The 16,461-nt window shown below is 42.8% G+C and overlaps 1 protein-coding gene across 14 annotated transcripts in view; it reads right to left on the bottom strand.

The window, feature by feature from the left end:
- Positions 1-16,461, bottom strand: part of LOC116383692 (ryanodine receptor 3) — a 93,045-nt gene that overhangs the window by 65,157 nt on the left and 11,427 nt on the right. For 9 of the 14 annotated variants that reach the window (XM_031847717.1, XM_031847720.1, XM_031847723.1 and 6 more), the window contains exons 2-7: positions 9,727-9,846; positions 6,304-6,408; positions 5,608-5,628; positions 1,536-1,610; positions 1,283-1,361; positions 660-772 (exon numbers count right to left, since the gene is read on the bottom strand). In XM_031847717.1, the coding sequence (XP_031703577.1) occupies positions 660-772; positions 1,283-1,361; positions 1,536-1,610; positions 5,608-5,628; positions 6,304-6,408; positions 9,727-9,846 (513 nt within the window). Of the gene's footprint in view, positions 1-659; positions 773-1,282; positions 1,362-1,535; positions 1,611-2,129; positions 2,140-5,607; positions 5,629-6,303; positions 6,409-9,726; positions 9,847-16,461 lie in introns of those variants that run through there. The other 5 variants (XM_031847721.1, XM_031847722.1, XM_031847732.1 and 2 more) reach the window with 2 other exon arrangements.

Genomic DNA, 16,461 nt, shown 5'->3' with positions numbered 1-16,461 from the left:
GATCATCCTCCCTCTCCAGAGTCCCTTTGCAGCCCTTAGGTGCTATCCCCATGCCCCATGTGTGGGTGACAGCAGGGACAGACCACCAGATTGACATAAGGTGATAGTGGTCATCGGGCCGTGCCCCTGCCGCCATGCGTTGGGGGGGTAAACACAGCCTGGCTGCTGTCACCAATTTTGTGGATTACAGAGACCACGTTTTGCAGTAATATGAAGCTCAGCATAGAGGGCAGGAACAAGTAATGGTAGAAAAAGAAGCCTATTGCTGAAAAGGTCAGTTCAGTAGTGTAATAGGATCAATTATTGATGACAGTGGGATGTCAATATGTGACGAGGATGAAAACAAGCGAGGCTCATTTGAAATGGCACTGGCAGCAGAAATCATAATCCACCAAACCAAACATTTCCAGTTCAGATCAAATTATGCTAAATGTTATCGTTAGCAGCCTTGCAGTCATTTAGAAGGAGAAAGTTGTTGCTTTTAATGTTAAATCCTCCTGCAGGAGAGAGGTCATGAGGAGAGTGTGGTATGTGGTAACAGGATTGAGATAATCTGATATTTTGTCACATCAGGGGAAGAAGAGTTAATGCTCTCCTACATTAGGCGCGCGCACACACACACACACACACACACACACACACACACACACCAAACTTACAAGGTATCGCTCTGAGGACACGCTGACGAGGATGAGGTCATCACCAATCCGCACTTTCTCTCCTTCAGATCGCTGTTTGGAGGCAGGGTGGATTGTCCACCAACAAGCCTCACCTACGATGAAACACACACACACACACACCCATATATATGCCGTCTCCACTCTCCAATTTAAACAACCCCATATAGAATGTCATCTGGTATTACTAAAAATGAAATGAGGCAAGAGCAGACAGAAATCAGAACTTGGGATGCATGTGGATGCAGCATGGCAACAATCATATCGAGGTGACTGCTCATCTGCTGCATGGTATGAGATAAATAAAAATGCAAGTGTGCAGCAGAGATGTAATCATCACTGACTAAAGAATCACACTGTATGTCTACAGTGCTCCACAGGGAATATTCACTGGGAAATCACAAGCTTATGAACGATGAAGGTGCAGAGACAGAGATAAAGAGAGGAGGGCTTGCAGACACACACAGAGAGAGAGACAGATAGAGATTCAAAGAGAGGGACACAGGAACAAAGACAGGGACAGACAAAGAGTGGCAGAGCCAGCGAGAATGAAAGAAGGAAAAAGAGGTGGATGAAAGCAAAACTGTACAGAGCTTTTCTTTTACCCGTTGAATCCTCCTGCAGTCCGACATCAAAGGACAGCTTGTCTGTCTGTGACCTTGATGTCTTCAAACAGGCCAGGTACTGTGGTACACAAGACAGAGCTGTCACACACAACCCTCTGCAGAAGACCTCATGCTGCTGTTCATGTGATATACTTAAATTGCTAATGGCATTTAAATCTTGCTATTGTAATAAATCTGGTTTGAATATATTTTTTTTCCATGATGGCGACATTGATTGTGTGCGATCTCTTACCATAGAGCTGAAGGAGTGTCGAAGCAGGATGGCGTGTCCGTACAGAAGAGTCTTGTGACCGCCACTCTGCGCTGCCTAAAGAGATCATTCACACATGCACACAAATACGTCGTTACATGTCAGCTCAGGCTCCTGACAGAACAGCCCCAGTGGTCGCCCTCCAACTGTTTAAATCAACACCCGACCTCTGGCACTGAATGTTGACCTCAGCGAGGACCTTCTCCCCAGCGATGATGACCTCAAGCTGGGGGGGCACATTTCTCCTGGGGAGGGTTTTGCCACCCCATCTCGCCAATGAAGACATGCAATCTGACTTGCCACAGGAGACGGAGTTTCTGGCTCCTACAGTATATCCGTGGGCGAACGGGATACGGGGTGATCTTTCCAGCACTCCGACTACAGGAATGTGGGAAGGATGCACAACTACTGTGAGTCTCCGATGCAATGTCAACATTAGTGGGGAATGACTCCGTCGCTTATAGGGTTGTGTTTAGATGCAGGAGGGGAACAAACGGTATCTCTACTGGTAGAGATGCAAAGGGGATAAAGAGTTTTTCTTGTTTTTCTTCGGCAAGCAACTCCCATGTTACTCACCTTCCTTATGAGCCTCTAGGATGCATTAAGGTGAGAAAGAGTGTCATTATTCAGAAAGAACTGTTGTTCTCCTGAACCTTTCTGCCTGCCTCTGCCTTATTTTAGTCTTTGGTACAAATAATTAAAGTCCAGTGGGCACACATGGCTGTCAATAAATCCATTTTTAGAGAAGGATGAAGGAAAACCAGTCAACTTCCATTCTTTGGCATTTTACAAAGTAATGCCATTGGTACAGGATCCAGGAATAATCCTGAAACAATGCCAAACAGCCAAGTTTATGTCACATTAAACTACCAAAGCTAAGTAGATTTTTTTCAAAACTAGAGACTTATAACTATCTGAGAGAATCATGCATCACAGCAGTGTTTTGTGAAAACAACCTAGCATGCACAGCCTCTCTCTCCTTCCATTTCATTTTCTCTCCCTATACCCCCCTCGATTGGCTACTGGGACAATGGCCTGTGATTTGACGCAGTTGTGTCGTGCAGACTGCAGCACTGGCTTTTTCTGTGCTTCTGGCTACTGCTATATGCTGGCTGAGGTACTGAGCTTAATGCGGCGAGGCACATCCAGCTGCAATCACCACAACCAATAAACCCAAGCCTTCCACTCACTTCCTTATCCTGCGGCTGGGGACTGCATTATACAGATAGAGAGCACAGGGAAACTGAGGGAAATTGTGGCTCACATCAGTAGGCAACTGAAAAGAGTAGAACTGTATTATCCTCAGCTTATTGGATCAAAGAGATATAAGAGAAGCAACAAGTTCTGTTTCTCCTGTCCAGCTGTTGACCACAAGTGGCATCCTCATATCGATTTAAAGACGTGACATCTAGCAGGACGCAGCTTCTTAGTGCGAGCCCTAAAGAATATTACAAGCGTTGTGGTTTCTCTCATTAAAGTAGGGTTGGGTACAGCCACGAGCTCACACCAAGCTAGAGGACAAAGAGGCAGCAGTGATGGCAGAGAAGATGAAACACTGCCACGCTAGATGTCGACTGAGCAGCTCCGTCTCATTGACTGACTGATCTCATCATTTGCCCTTTTGACCAGCGCCCCCCCAAATCAAACAGTTCAGCACTTTTTGAATATGCGACGACAAATTCACACAGTTTAGTCGCTGGTGTGTAATGTGCTGGAAAGGGGTTGGCATTTGCACCAGTTATAAGTGTGTTGTCTTTGTGCGTCCTCTTTAGTCTCAGCACCTTCCGGCTAAAACACCCTGAACTACCGATTTGCTCCAGCCACCGTCTATTGATAAGACCATCTGTTCAAAGACATATTGATTTCAGAGCCTCAGCCGAGACGTATTCAACCTCCATTTCCCCTTTAATGGCGCTTCCTTTAGTGACATTTCAGCAGAGGCGAAGAATGATGAATAGAAAGACAATATTGAAAACAGATACATGCGAGTAGAGACAAAACAGTGAAGTAACACAATAGAAATGGTCAATCCAAGTTATCTAAGTCTCTGGGGTATTTGCTACCAAGGCACAAGAGGAGGGAAAGATTAAGGAACGGATTTTGGCGAAGAGTACATTTTCCAACTAGTCTAATAAGACAGTATGAAAAGCAACAATAATACAGTCCAACTGAAATCATATTTAGTCATCCTTTTTTTACAGTCAGGAACATCTTTTATAGTTGTGAATATTTTGTTTAATTTATTGATAATAATTCTTCATTATCAAAAGGAAGAAAAAGTTTTTGGGGATGAGATACGCTTGTTGTCCTCTCATTTGCTATAGGGGCGTGTCTGTTTGATTGACAGCAGCTGGCAGGCTGAGCTCCAGCGGGGGAACAAGACGCAAAGTAAAAAAACATGCGCTGTAACTAACAAGTTATGGGCAGTGGTATTGAAGAGCGAGGACCACACCAGCATCGAAATGGATCAAAGTGACATTTAAAAGGTACGTTTATATAGCGTTTAATGTTTGTAAGTTAGATAAGGAGACTTTAACATGAAAGCTAATGTGGCTGTTTGTTCAAACAGTGGGACTATCTGTCTATGATTTTTATGTAAATACGGTTCAAAACAAAGTGATTTAATTGACTTTATGGTGGTCTCGCATAGCCAAACCTATCTCAACGGTGCTGTGTCATCGCTAAGGTAAAGGTGTGGCTGCACCCATTATCATTCTGGTATTGTTTGTATTTCATTAAACCAATGGCGATGGTTTTTGGGTGGCACTAAGTACAGGATGCAGCATCGGTTCCCTTGCAAAATAAATAGCGCAGATAACATAAAGGGAGGAGAATGCCACGTAAAATATGTGCCCAACGGCCTTTTAGTCTTGCTTACATCCTGTGAGTGAGACTGGATCTATCGAAACAAGTTCTCCATCTACGTAGACGGAGGATTAACGAAATTCTACAAATGACTGCAAAGACAGTGGACAAATCATTATACCAAAAAAGATATAAGATCAATTTCTCCCTTTTGATTTCTGATTTTGTTTTCTCAATTGAAAACACAGGACATGTGATTTACAGAGCAGATATGTATCCTGTAGCAGATGATGCTGTTTGACTTCAGTTGGACTTTAAGTATTATGTTAAAGCCTTAAAACGGTACTGATGCATGAGGTATGAGGCTGGACTTACAGTTAAATAGGTCTTAAAAAAGGTAGTGTTTAATATATTGAGCACCCTTTTTCTCTGCTGCGACTCGTAATTCCCTGCCAGCTAGCTCTTAAAATCCCCGCAGCGGCAGTGGAACCAATGGTCTTGACTTGTGTTATTCTGCTGCACAGATAGTCCATTGTGGCCACAAAGCTCGAGCCCTGAAGAATCCATTCATCTCAGAAGTCCAGTCAATGAATATGAGGCTCAACAACTGAAGATCTATGGACATTCTTACCATCATTAGCCATGGGGCATTAAAGGGTGAAGTGGCTAACGCTGACTCTAAGTCAGCAGGGAGTGTATTTTTGACTAAGTCACTCATGATCATTTTCTGTCTTGTTGCAGAAATCTTGGTCTCAGCTGTTTGCATCCTCTCATAGCATCTCATAGCATACATCCAAGAGTGAGTGATTCAAATAAGATACTGTGACAAATTTGAACTTATCCTACATGGTGGAGTTTGCATAAAACAAATGACGCTGCAATGAACATCCATCTGAATTCCCCTGAGGGCATGACTAATGTTAATCTGACGCTAATCCAGCACCGGTGACACTGCAGTTCTCCAGCAGTTAAAAGTAAGATGTGTGAGAGCTTATGTTTGCGGGGAACCTGATTGGAAGTCTATACAAACCTCTATTTGTCTCTGTCAGCTCGGCAGGAGCTCAGACACATTCTTCTTACCCAGTGTACACAAAACAAATCCATACGATCAGTTATTTCAAAGCATGGGCTCCTGGTGTGAGCATAACCCACGATTTCTACATGTTATAGTAGACAGTTGTGTAATGTGGCGAATCTACTGCGTCATGCATTGGGGATGACATGGGAATGGTATGAGTGGCGAACATACCCATCGGTCGGGGCCGCGCGTCTACCATGCAGAAGATGGAGATTATACACAGAAAATAGAAGACAAAGAGGGAAGAATTACTCATCGGTCACAGCAATGAGAAAGAGAAGCAAACACACTTAGAAGAAGACAACTGGAATAACATCAGGTGCAGAGATTACAGTGATGAATGTGTGGATTACAAATTCACATAGTATTGATTGAAAAAAAAAAAAAAAGCCAAATCTAAAGTCGGCTGCTCTCTTTACTTAAAAATTATATATATGTGCTTAATGATGCTGCTTCCCTTCAAGCTTTGGTGGTAATCAGGGCTAAAAGTGCACAAAACACTGTGACAAGCTGCAGTATTGCCAGGGCATCTCCTTCATCCTCATTAATATTCATAGGGGCCACAGACCTCTACACAGTAGGGGTCCCAATGCCACTGTAATGGGCCTATTTTGCCCATTAATCTCTTTATAGTGACTGAACAAGGTAAGAGTATTTAACTTCAATTGCAATGAATGACTGCATTCATTGCAATAAACTGTTTTACAACCTCTTTTTAACGTCTAAACAGGGCGGGACATACAGTACGTGACTCAGAGATGGCTTATGAAGAGTTGGAAGTATGGATTGTCAGAGTGTTACCTATCCGTGTGTGTGTGTGTGTGTGTCTGTGTTTGTTAGCATGCGTGTGTGTTCACCATCACTCACCCCTTCACTGTTCTGTCCGCTCTTAGCCAGCATCTCCTGGAGGGCCCGTACTGACAGAGACTGTTCCAGCACAAAGGTACAGATGCACAGGTCTGGAGGAACATACTGCAACAACAGGCAAGTGGGTCTCGGGTCAAAAATTAACATCATTTTTAGGGGCTAATTTAATTTACTTTATGGCACTCTGTCCCCAAAAAAGTAGGACTCACATAAGGAATTTTGTTACTTTTGACATTTGACACAATTCTGCCTTGGTGGGAGTCGTGTGGAGAGGCGCTGACAGATGTAGTTAAAAGTAATCCTTGTTAGTTTCAACCTGGCGAATGGAAGTTAGACCTGGCATCTACAGTAGGCTACATTATGTACTGTACAGCATGTCCTCAACAAGTATGAGCCCAAAAAGTTAAGAATAGAATTATGACAGCAGTTGACTCAGAATAAAACTCACTTGTATTGGCCCAACATGTTCCCACAATAACCAAAGCAGCATTAATGAAATGATAACCAGAGCCACCTGTCTTGCCTCCCATCAATACTGATTTTGATTTAGTATGTAAAGAACCATTTTGCTGCATAAGCAAAACATCCACATACAGCCAGTGCTTCTTGAATCCACAGGGATATTCTGATTAGATGCCCACTCAACCTGTGCTGACTGCTGCACTTTTAGCACACTTGAACCAAGTTAGTCTTCATCAAGAGGGTGATATTCATTAAAAAGGTACTTTAAAAACAGACGAAGTGGTCTCAGATCAGTCTGCGCTCAGATAAGTGTAGTATAAGACAAACGAAGAAGATGCCGAACTGGAACAAGAGGGGCGATTCACTGACAGTATGACGGAAGCAGGGATGAAGATATTTTGGGGAGTGGCTACAAGATAAAGGACATCAACCTCAACACCCGCCCTGGCCTCCTTATGGAGTATCTCAACTCCTCCCAAACTGGTTCAGGTAAATCTAACCTCATTTGCTAACTTCACACATCCCAGTTTCAGGGTGAAGTAACAATAGAAGTCAGGAAAAGACTAAAATGACCACTGCTGTGCACAGCCATAGCTATCTGATCATTAAAATCTATGTCTAGTTGAAGTATAGATGCTCCAGGCAGGACTGTGAAAAATGACTGTGGAAGACTTGATTTATGGCGACACATGCCAGTGTGTTGGAATCCAAGAATAAAGCTTCCAGACTGTCTAATTGGCCGACCGCAGACTACTCATCCACTCCACAGTTCATTTAGAAATCAACTCGAGTGATTGGTATTATTCTGAGAGATGGAATTATCTATATTTCTCTTTTTGTAAGTCGGACAAAACAAGATATAACTTGTTCATTTGTGAGCTTTAGAGATACTTTTAGGCAGATATTGTTTTGTTTCTTTCCGTTTCTACCATTTATGCTAAGCTAACTGGATCCTTCATATTCAGCTTCATATCTAATGGACAGAGTTAAGTAATAAGTGCATTTCCCAAAATGTCAAACTTTTCACACCTAAATGTACACATCCTCCCCGTACAATCTGTATACAACACATGTTCAGCGCGCTCTACACTGACTAGCCTCCCCTTTAGCAGTGTCACTGTAGAGGAATCGTAATAAAGGGTCTGGTGAGAAGCAATCTGACCCCGCCCTCATCTCTCTGGATGACTAGCAGCTGACCTTTGCTCTCCCCAGGCGCAGGACTGTAACAGTTGGTGGGGAGGAGACTGCCTGGAGAGAGCGAGGCAGTTTAATGAAGGTCTAGAAGAGCTGGTGGGAATGATGAGTGTCCGGCCCTGGCAACAAGGCAGACCAACAAGGCAGACCAACAAGGCAGACCAAAAAGAGCATAGCTAGATGGTGGGCAGGGATAGATAGACCTCATTATTTGTCTCCACAGAGAGGGTCAAAAAGGGTTAAAGCTGATTGCCCTGAGGAGCTGACCTCGTTCTCTGCCACTCCTTTTCAGCTTAATTGGAGGAGCTGCTAAAACTGTTACCTGAAGCAGCAAAGACAGGAGCCAAAAACAGATGATTTGAAAAGAATTGATCAGTTGGCGTATTTGAGGAACTCTGTTTTGATTCACATACTGAAGACACAACAGACTCACAGCATCACTGCCATGATGGTATGTGGGCATCTACTCTCCAGAGGTCATAACATGGAGTCGCTGACAGGCGAGAGCTGCTGGTCGTATATTACAATCAACCAGCTTCTCACAGGCTGATTGATGTTGCCATTTAAACAGTGCACACTCTAAATCAACCTCATCCTGTGGTCCGGGTTTTGTGCCCCATCGCTAGACTAGTTCACCAAGGAAAGAGGCTTCCTATTCAGGGGTCCAGGCCCGCTTCCAAATTGCCATCTTGGGTTTTTACACCTCACCATTGTTGATCCCAAAGGTGGGCGGTGCCTTTTCAGAAAGAAACGCTGGCAATGAAGACAAAGTGCCAGATAGGGAGAACATCCATCACACCTGTCAGGTGTAATTACCATCCATATGGGGTGAAAGCATCAACTCCCTCTGCACACAATGCCCCTGCCAAGCATACACACCCCCACACACTCTTTGTGAGAGCTGTTTGAGGGCAGACAAGATACTAAATGCCAGGAGTACATGGATCTTTCATTTCTTCTTCTTCTTTCGGTCTCCTTTCCCTGAAAAACATCCTTGTATCTCTCACATGTTCAGTCTGTTCATGACTGTTGTCATCGCTCGAGCGAAATGAATCCAAGACAATATTTATGGATTACGATTAAAAGGCAATCAATGCAGGAAAAAGTCCATTAGGCCTGCTGTCAACAGGCTTTGCTCTGGGAAAACATAGGAACGCCTGTATTGTTGCTCTGCATCTTCCCAGATAAGACACAGAGCAACAAGGTGAGAGTATCTTGGGATTGTTCCAATTCTCTCCAACAGCCAATCATTCTTCAGATATTTCTGCCTACCATCACTAACATGTTGAATATAAAGGCTGAGAATGTGCTTCATCAATGTTGATCATTTCTTCTGCAAAGATGCGGCAACCTGCTGATTACAAAGGCAAACAAATTAAAAAACTGTCGCAGTTACAACGTTGCACTTGTGCGTCAGCAAATGCTTAAGCAGCTACAGCTACTGCTCAGCTGCAATAAAGCTGGAGGCAATTAGAGCCAACAAAAGCACTGTTTATGAAAGACTCCATCAAACACGTCCAGGGGCCGAATTTCTGGGAATTATCATCTGACGGCGGGGCCCACGGAGATGCCACGTCGTCCCTGAACCCTTGGAAGAAAAGCTCATCAATTGCGGTTAACTTTCCTGCAAACTTCTTCATGTGACGTTTGTGTATTCTGTATGGGTGTGTGGGTGTGAACATGTAGTTAATTATATAACTGCAGAGAAAACAAGTCCAACATGAAGTAGAGGATTTTTGACAACAATGTTTCAGTCTCTTTGCTTACCTTGGCCTCAGATGTGGGCTCCAGGTAACACAGCCGATTGCCCAGCCCCTCAGCAGCCAGGCAGAACTTGCGATTCTCCTTCTGGATGCAGGCCACGCACTGGAGCACCACTTCATCATCCTGTCGAGACAAAACGGACTTCAGTCTGAGGGTCTGTGCATGTAGACTCTGCGAGTGTGTCCCGAGAGAACCCCACTTCACCCACGCACATGCCCGCCCTAGTTCATTGATCATGGGAGACCTTTGTGCCTTATAAGTGTTTCGTCTCTCGTGTTTTCCCACCACCGTGGTTGTGGAACAACAGGAGACTGTTGGACGCAATAACAAGACTCTCAAAATACAACCATCAAACTAGAATCACTGTCTGGTTCTTACAGTGGTGTCACTATTACCATTTGTGTTTCTTTGATGAGGGACAAATAGAGCATTTTGAGTAATCTGACAATTGAGTCTTTCCCGAATGTTTACATGAGGATAATACTAACATATTAATGATATATTACATATATTAACCTGCCTTTTCACAAGTTATCCTGTTTTCTCTACCTCTGCCCAGCTAAATGTGCTGATCAAACAAATCTTTTAGGCTGTTTACTCTGTTCATAAGGTACAACTGAGGCAATTGATTGGAGCTTTACACGTTTAAAAAGAAATGAATGGTCTGAGTGAATTCATTCATTTATGAATGTGAAAGAGAGACATTGTCTGGCTTTGATGTTGCATTAGTAATTATGCATGAAATACCGTGTGCATATATTTGAGCATGTATATCTCTATTTGTTTTAACTCTGGGTATATTTATCGAACAAATGTACACAGCACAGCAAACCAAAATACAGTGTCACAAGAGTCTAAATACAACCCTCATTTTCTATTCATTTTGGCTGTCGCATGTTTAAACAATTACAGTCAGTGAAGCCTTTTACAGACATTAGTCTGACTCAAGAACCACTCGAACAAACAGATTCGTTCTTAAGTGGCTTGTATGAGTAATTCAGGAGAACGTGCCAGATTCACCAGATTTCTCATATTTAGACTTTAGTGATGTGCAATTAGTCTGCCGTTATCCAAACCTTAGTTTTTTATCAATGGATTGTATATTTCATTACTTTGAAGATATTTTGAATTAGAAAATCCGATATAATTTACACTTCAGAAATATTTTGACATTATCCTGTTTGACTCTGCAATTTCAATAATTGGCTCTTATATCCTAAATGTATTCATATATAGTGTGTCACAGATGTGGTACAGGGACAGGTTCTAATTCAAAGCACATTGTGAGCCTATTAATGACTGATGATTAGTCATGTCCTTAGTCATGCTGATGTATTACATCATAACTACCTACAGCAGCAAGTGACGTTGGTGGAGGTCTTGTTTCCTCTACCGCTGCCCTGCACTGTTGGGCTTAGAGCAGCAGGTTATATAGTTAGGCATTGCGGGGATAACAGGTTGAGGTTATGCCGAGTTCGCGTCATATCCGAGTTATCGTAATAACCAGTTTCACACATGTAAATAGGGGTTTGCACTATTTCACGCAACTTCCAAGTTGGATTTATGACTCCGAAACTGAAATATGGTGTCGTATTCTCAATGTACAGAATTTTAATCCTCACGCAAGCACGCTGTAATCATACAACAGTCTTGATGCCGGGAACACTCACAACTCATTAACATCTCTACCGTTCATTCCATATGACATGAACGCAGCATTAGGGTTAAGCTTGGGCTCAGATAAGAGAACCACAAATAGATGAGGAAACAGATTTTTTCTTCAAAAATGTAATTATATTTAATTATATCTTCATGAATATCATTATCAAAAAATAATGCAATATTAACATCATTATTTGGGATACATGTGTACTATAGCAGCCATAATTGAGAGAATACTGACTGCTGGAATGGATTGTAACATTCACAGGTCTGTTATGGGAAAGACTAGTGATAATAGTCTTGGATCGATATGAAAATGTTATTCAACACAGACGCAGACTGAAATGAAAAGCCCTCCACGGTAAATCAACACTTGGCTGGGCTGGAACATGCAATCAGTCTCCCTGGTGAGGGAGCGTGCACAGGGTTGATTTGGGCAATACAAGGACAGCATCGATCCCTGCATCGCAATCCTGCCTGTCTGAGTGCCAAGACACACACGCACGCACGCACGCACGCACGCACGCACGCACCTCTTTAATCAGAGAGGCTACCACTCGTGTCTCTGTCTAGCCGATGACCAGCCCTTTTCCACCGTCTCATCCCCTCACTGAAGAACAATTATTCTGATATTGTCTCTTCCTCCCTCCGTCATCAACCCTCACTCACTCCTCCCCTGTTGCACCTGGCTGCTACAGAGGAGGCGGGGCCACTAACTGCCATCAATCATTCATAAAGTGAGGCACTAAGTGATGTCAGTCAGAGTGCAAGGAAAGAAGACGCTCTCCTCAATTTGGAGATGGGTCATTTTACAAAATCTGAAGATTTTAGGGGGTTCTGCAACAATGGGAAAGGTCAAGCAGAATCAGAGCGCTGTATAGAGAGCCAAAGAGAAACTAAGGAAACTAATTATGTAAATTACCTTAAATACGGCCCTTCAATATAAGCTAAAACATTATGTTGTGTGGTTCACTCTCTCTGTGAGGTTGTACTTTGCACAGTGGTGCTTTGAGCTAACGATACTATGCTAACATGCATTATGCTGATGTTTATGTACAGTATAACATTTACCTTGTTCACCATCTTAGTTTAGCACGTAATCATCTACGCCGCTAACCCAGTTAAAAAAGCTCTCACTGAGATTGTATTGAAGTACAGGAGTTAGTGGAACAACGAGCCAGTCCAGATGTGACGTCACGTCGGGGCTTTGGTCTCTATAGATTAAAGACAAGTCTTTCAGCTGTCCTTCAACAATGTGAGAAGGGAGCAGAGTCTCCAAAGACACCTTGAGATTGCATTTCACTCGCAATGTCATCATAACACTCCCCCTCCCATACACACTCTCACTATTATGCCTTCGTTCTGTGTAGATCTATGCATTTGTCATTTCCACTGTGTATATGTGTGTAAGCGTGTGTGTAAGCGTGTGTGTGCGCAACAATAGCGTAAAACTCCTATGAGACTTGTGTGAGTAACGCTGGAGCATATCAATGAGCAGGCCGTGATGACACTTCCGGTCTTCTTGGTTTCAACCAATCACGCTCTCCTGCTGGGAAATAATGACGTTCGGTGCAGATTTCTGCATAGTGACAGGTCGGCTCGCCAGAGGTCTCCTGCACAAGGCTGCAGTAAGCTAATCGACCGATGAATTCAGGCGGAGATTAAAGACATCTTCTCCTGTAGACCAGTCCCGCCAGTGCTGCTGGCACGGACTTATAAACTGACGGCTTCTAAATAAATGATCATCATTGATGATAGTGAGCAGTGATTACAGAGTTTAGGAGGCATGTAATGGGTTGTTATGGCTCGTGAAAAAATAATACTGGCATTAGGCCTCTTATAGGTGTGTAATTATTTAAAGAGCATCCCCTTTTCTCTCCAGCTCAGTTTTTTTTATGTACGTATGCATAAAAACAGACAACAAAGACGAAATGTCCGGGATTTGTGGAGTGTAACTTATTCTGGTGAAGCCCTCTTAAGTACTGGAGTAAGTAGAAGCAGTCTGAAACAAAGCGCTCTCAGGAGGAGTCTGGGGTATCCAAGCCTTTGGTTTGAAGAGATGTCTACAGCATTTCAGCAGGTAGTGCGGTGCCATCAGCTCCTGGAGAGAGGCTCTTACCACCGTATCGTGCACTGCGCAGGCCGGCATTGCTTTGGCAAAGTACATCCTGGAGGCGCTACAAAAACTACTGTAAAGCTGGAGGCACTAAATATCTTACAGACACCAAAGAGCTGGAAAGACAGAGAGAAAAACAGGATTTTAACCCTGTTTTTGAGAACTATGAGTCTGGATGTGATGGCAACTGAATTGCTCCGGTATTTCATGTGTTGCTTCAATGCCTCCCATAAGGCTTGTATCACAACTGCTTGCACTATGTTACACCCAGCAAACGTGACATTACCATTGCTCATTTTCTTTCATGCGAGATATTCTACCTCAAGTTTTAAGCATCCACGCTGCAGAGAAAATAAACACTGCGTAATGAGGACTTTGGGAGTTGCAGTATTACAACTCCCATAGCACAGGAACAACATGACAAGTAGTGTCTTCATTAATGAGTCTCCTGTTTAAATACCTGAAACACATGTTGGCTTCTGAGATGCCTTAACAGCCGTCAGAGTCATGCATCCATGTCAACAACATGTCTCTTGAAATGTGGTAAATAAAGTTAAATTGCTAAAATTGCATTGTCTGTGTGCATGCACAGGTCTTACACAAATGCATTGGTGCAAAAGGGTTTGAAAATATAAAGGAGTTTATAAAGAAAAGGCAATTACGCCTCCTGTATTGCATAGTATGCCCCATCAAAGTAAAAGCTTCTGGTGATAAAATCCAGACTCCCATCCTGCAGCTTCCTGCCTCACTCTTTGAGGTCAGATTTGTTTCGTCTTCTCCAGCTTGATCCTGCACCAAAGACTCAACAGCAAACTGATCCGAGAGTGGCACCAAATGCCCCTATGGGAGAAGGTTGAAGGGTATGGCATCACAGGCGAGAGGAGAAGTCGGGAAAAGGGAATAGAAAAAAGCAGGTAGAGTGATAGAAAAGAGCCTGCAAGCAAAGCCGATGGAGTACACACACACACACACAGAGAGCAGTCCACAGCACTTGCCTCCACTTGCCTTTGTCCCCGTGTGACACTGCTCTACAGAGTACGGGCTAATGAGTCTCCATCATCACCAGGGGCCTGCTGCCAGTCACCACTGTACAGAGGCTGGCTCACGCACCGAGACTTTGTTCTGGACAGATTGATACAGCTGGTCGCACTGCAGAACAAAACACAGCTGGGCAGTAGTTTCACTGCCTGCATGCTTTCACTGCCGCCTTGTCTTTCTCCTCTCACACCCACTCACACAGAGCTGGTACAGAAAAAGACCAGGTGTTTTTCAGGCCTATTGGAAGGCTATTCACAGCGGTAACAGGGGAGGAGAGGACCGCAGTCCTGATCAAACTGTATTTGTCCCTTAGGATAAATCAAGGTGGCTTTATGTTGTCATCATCTCCAGTAACCAGATTAAACCTATTTACACAAGTACCATGTTCCTTTCTTGACATTTTTTTTACAGTTTAATGTTGAGTCTTGGATGAAGCACTGTTGACTGTACTCTGTGTGATATGAATTATCAGAATTCAAAAGGATTTAGACTCCGGCATCAGTTCCCTAGGCCCGTTACAATGTCAGTGTTTACTAAGTGGACACTTACGCATCACGTTGTTGTTCACTGAACCGACTGCCAAAACTAACATCAGCTTCATAATATATGACCTGTTAAAGAGTTTAACGAAAATATGAAATATGGTCGACACATTTTACCTGATACTTAGAAAATGTATTTCAAATTACATTTCATAAACACAAGATACCTGAAATTACTAATATTGCTAACTGTTACTTATAACCTTTTGCTAAATTACCAAATAACGTTTGGATTTTTCCCTCTCTTACTGTACTGCATTAATGCTGTTAACTCTGAATAGCATATTTCTTTATGCATGCATATAGAAATATGTTAGGGACAATAAGAAACTATATAAATAAAACAAGGATTTGCAGTTAGGTTTAAAATAACACTTAACCCTCTAAATGTATTTTTGGCAGTTATGCTACAAATTGTGACGCTACAGTAACTTCCTGTTTACAAAGTTGATAGCTTTTGATTGGACGGGGATACAGATGTTTCCTAGTAACTACTTTACACGTCTTCACTCGCCAAGACATTACTTGATTATTGACATTAACCTGATTTAAAAACAAACAAAAAACTTGTTTGAAAAGTTACTAAGAACTTAAAGACTTTACGCACAACCTTACTGATGGATTTATATACAGCTGGTTCCTCATACTGTATTTGCTAATGAGGATAGAATAGCACCAACACTTGGACTGAATATATCTGCATGACAATAATTGTAGGGTGTGTATTTCCTTCTTTCCATCTTATTCTGAAATGTTCCTCCAGACTGTAAGACAAGAAATGTTTGTTCCAGAACATTCTAGTGGAGATTACTCATACTTTCTGTTGAAGTGATTCATAGACTTATCGTATCTTAATGCTCTCTCATGCTGTGGTGGGACACCAGCAGAAATGGAAAGAGCGAGAGAAAAAGAAGTTGGACCAAAGAGAAGCGAAGCTTTGTTCTCATGACTCAGTGTTGCTGTGTAAATGGCAAAGCTAATGCTCATCTTGAGGCACACTACTGAACACGCTTCCCCCAGAGCAGAGAGAAAGGCAAACGGAGCTACGGAGAGCACAAGGAACTCACACACACATCTTTAAAATACACAGGCCAGAGTGACACGAGGACATTTTAGAGGATGTCGAGATTCATTTAGCCTCCTCTAAAGGCTTTGGTAAGAGTACCGAGGATAACAGCTTTACAGTCCCTGGCACAGAATGCATGCAGCTGCATTGTAGAGTGCTCTGGGATGCATACAGAAGGTAGGCCAATTTGGAGAATCATTCAAAACATTTCGCTTTTGTATTCAGTGTGGTCTATCTGTAGATCTAAACTTTAATTCCGCAAATATTGGGTAAAGCAAGTCAATTTTATATATATATATATATATATATATATA

This window comes from Anarrhichthys ocellatus, unplaced genomic scaffold (assembly GCF_004355925.1).
Source record: "Anarrhichthys ocellatus isolate YVR2014 unplaced genomic scaffold, GSC_Weel_1.0 scaffold7, whole genome shotgun sequence".
NCBI classification, from domain to species: Eukaryota; Metazoa; Chordata; class Actinopteri; order Perciformes; family Anarhichadidae; genus Anarrhichthys; species Anarrhichthys ocellatus.
The sequence above is the reverse complement of the archived record's forward strand: the minus strand, read 5'-3'. Positions and strand labels throughout refer to the sequence as shown.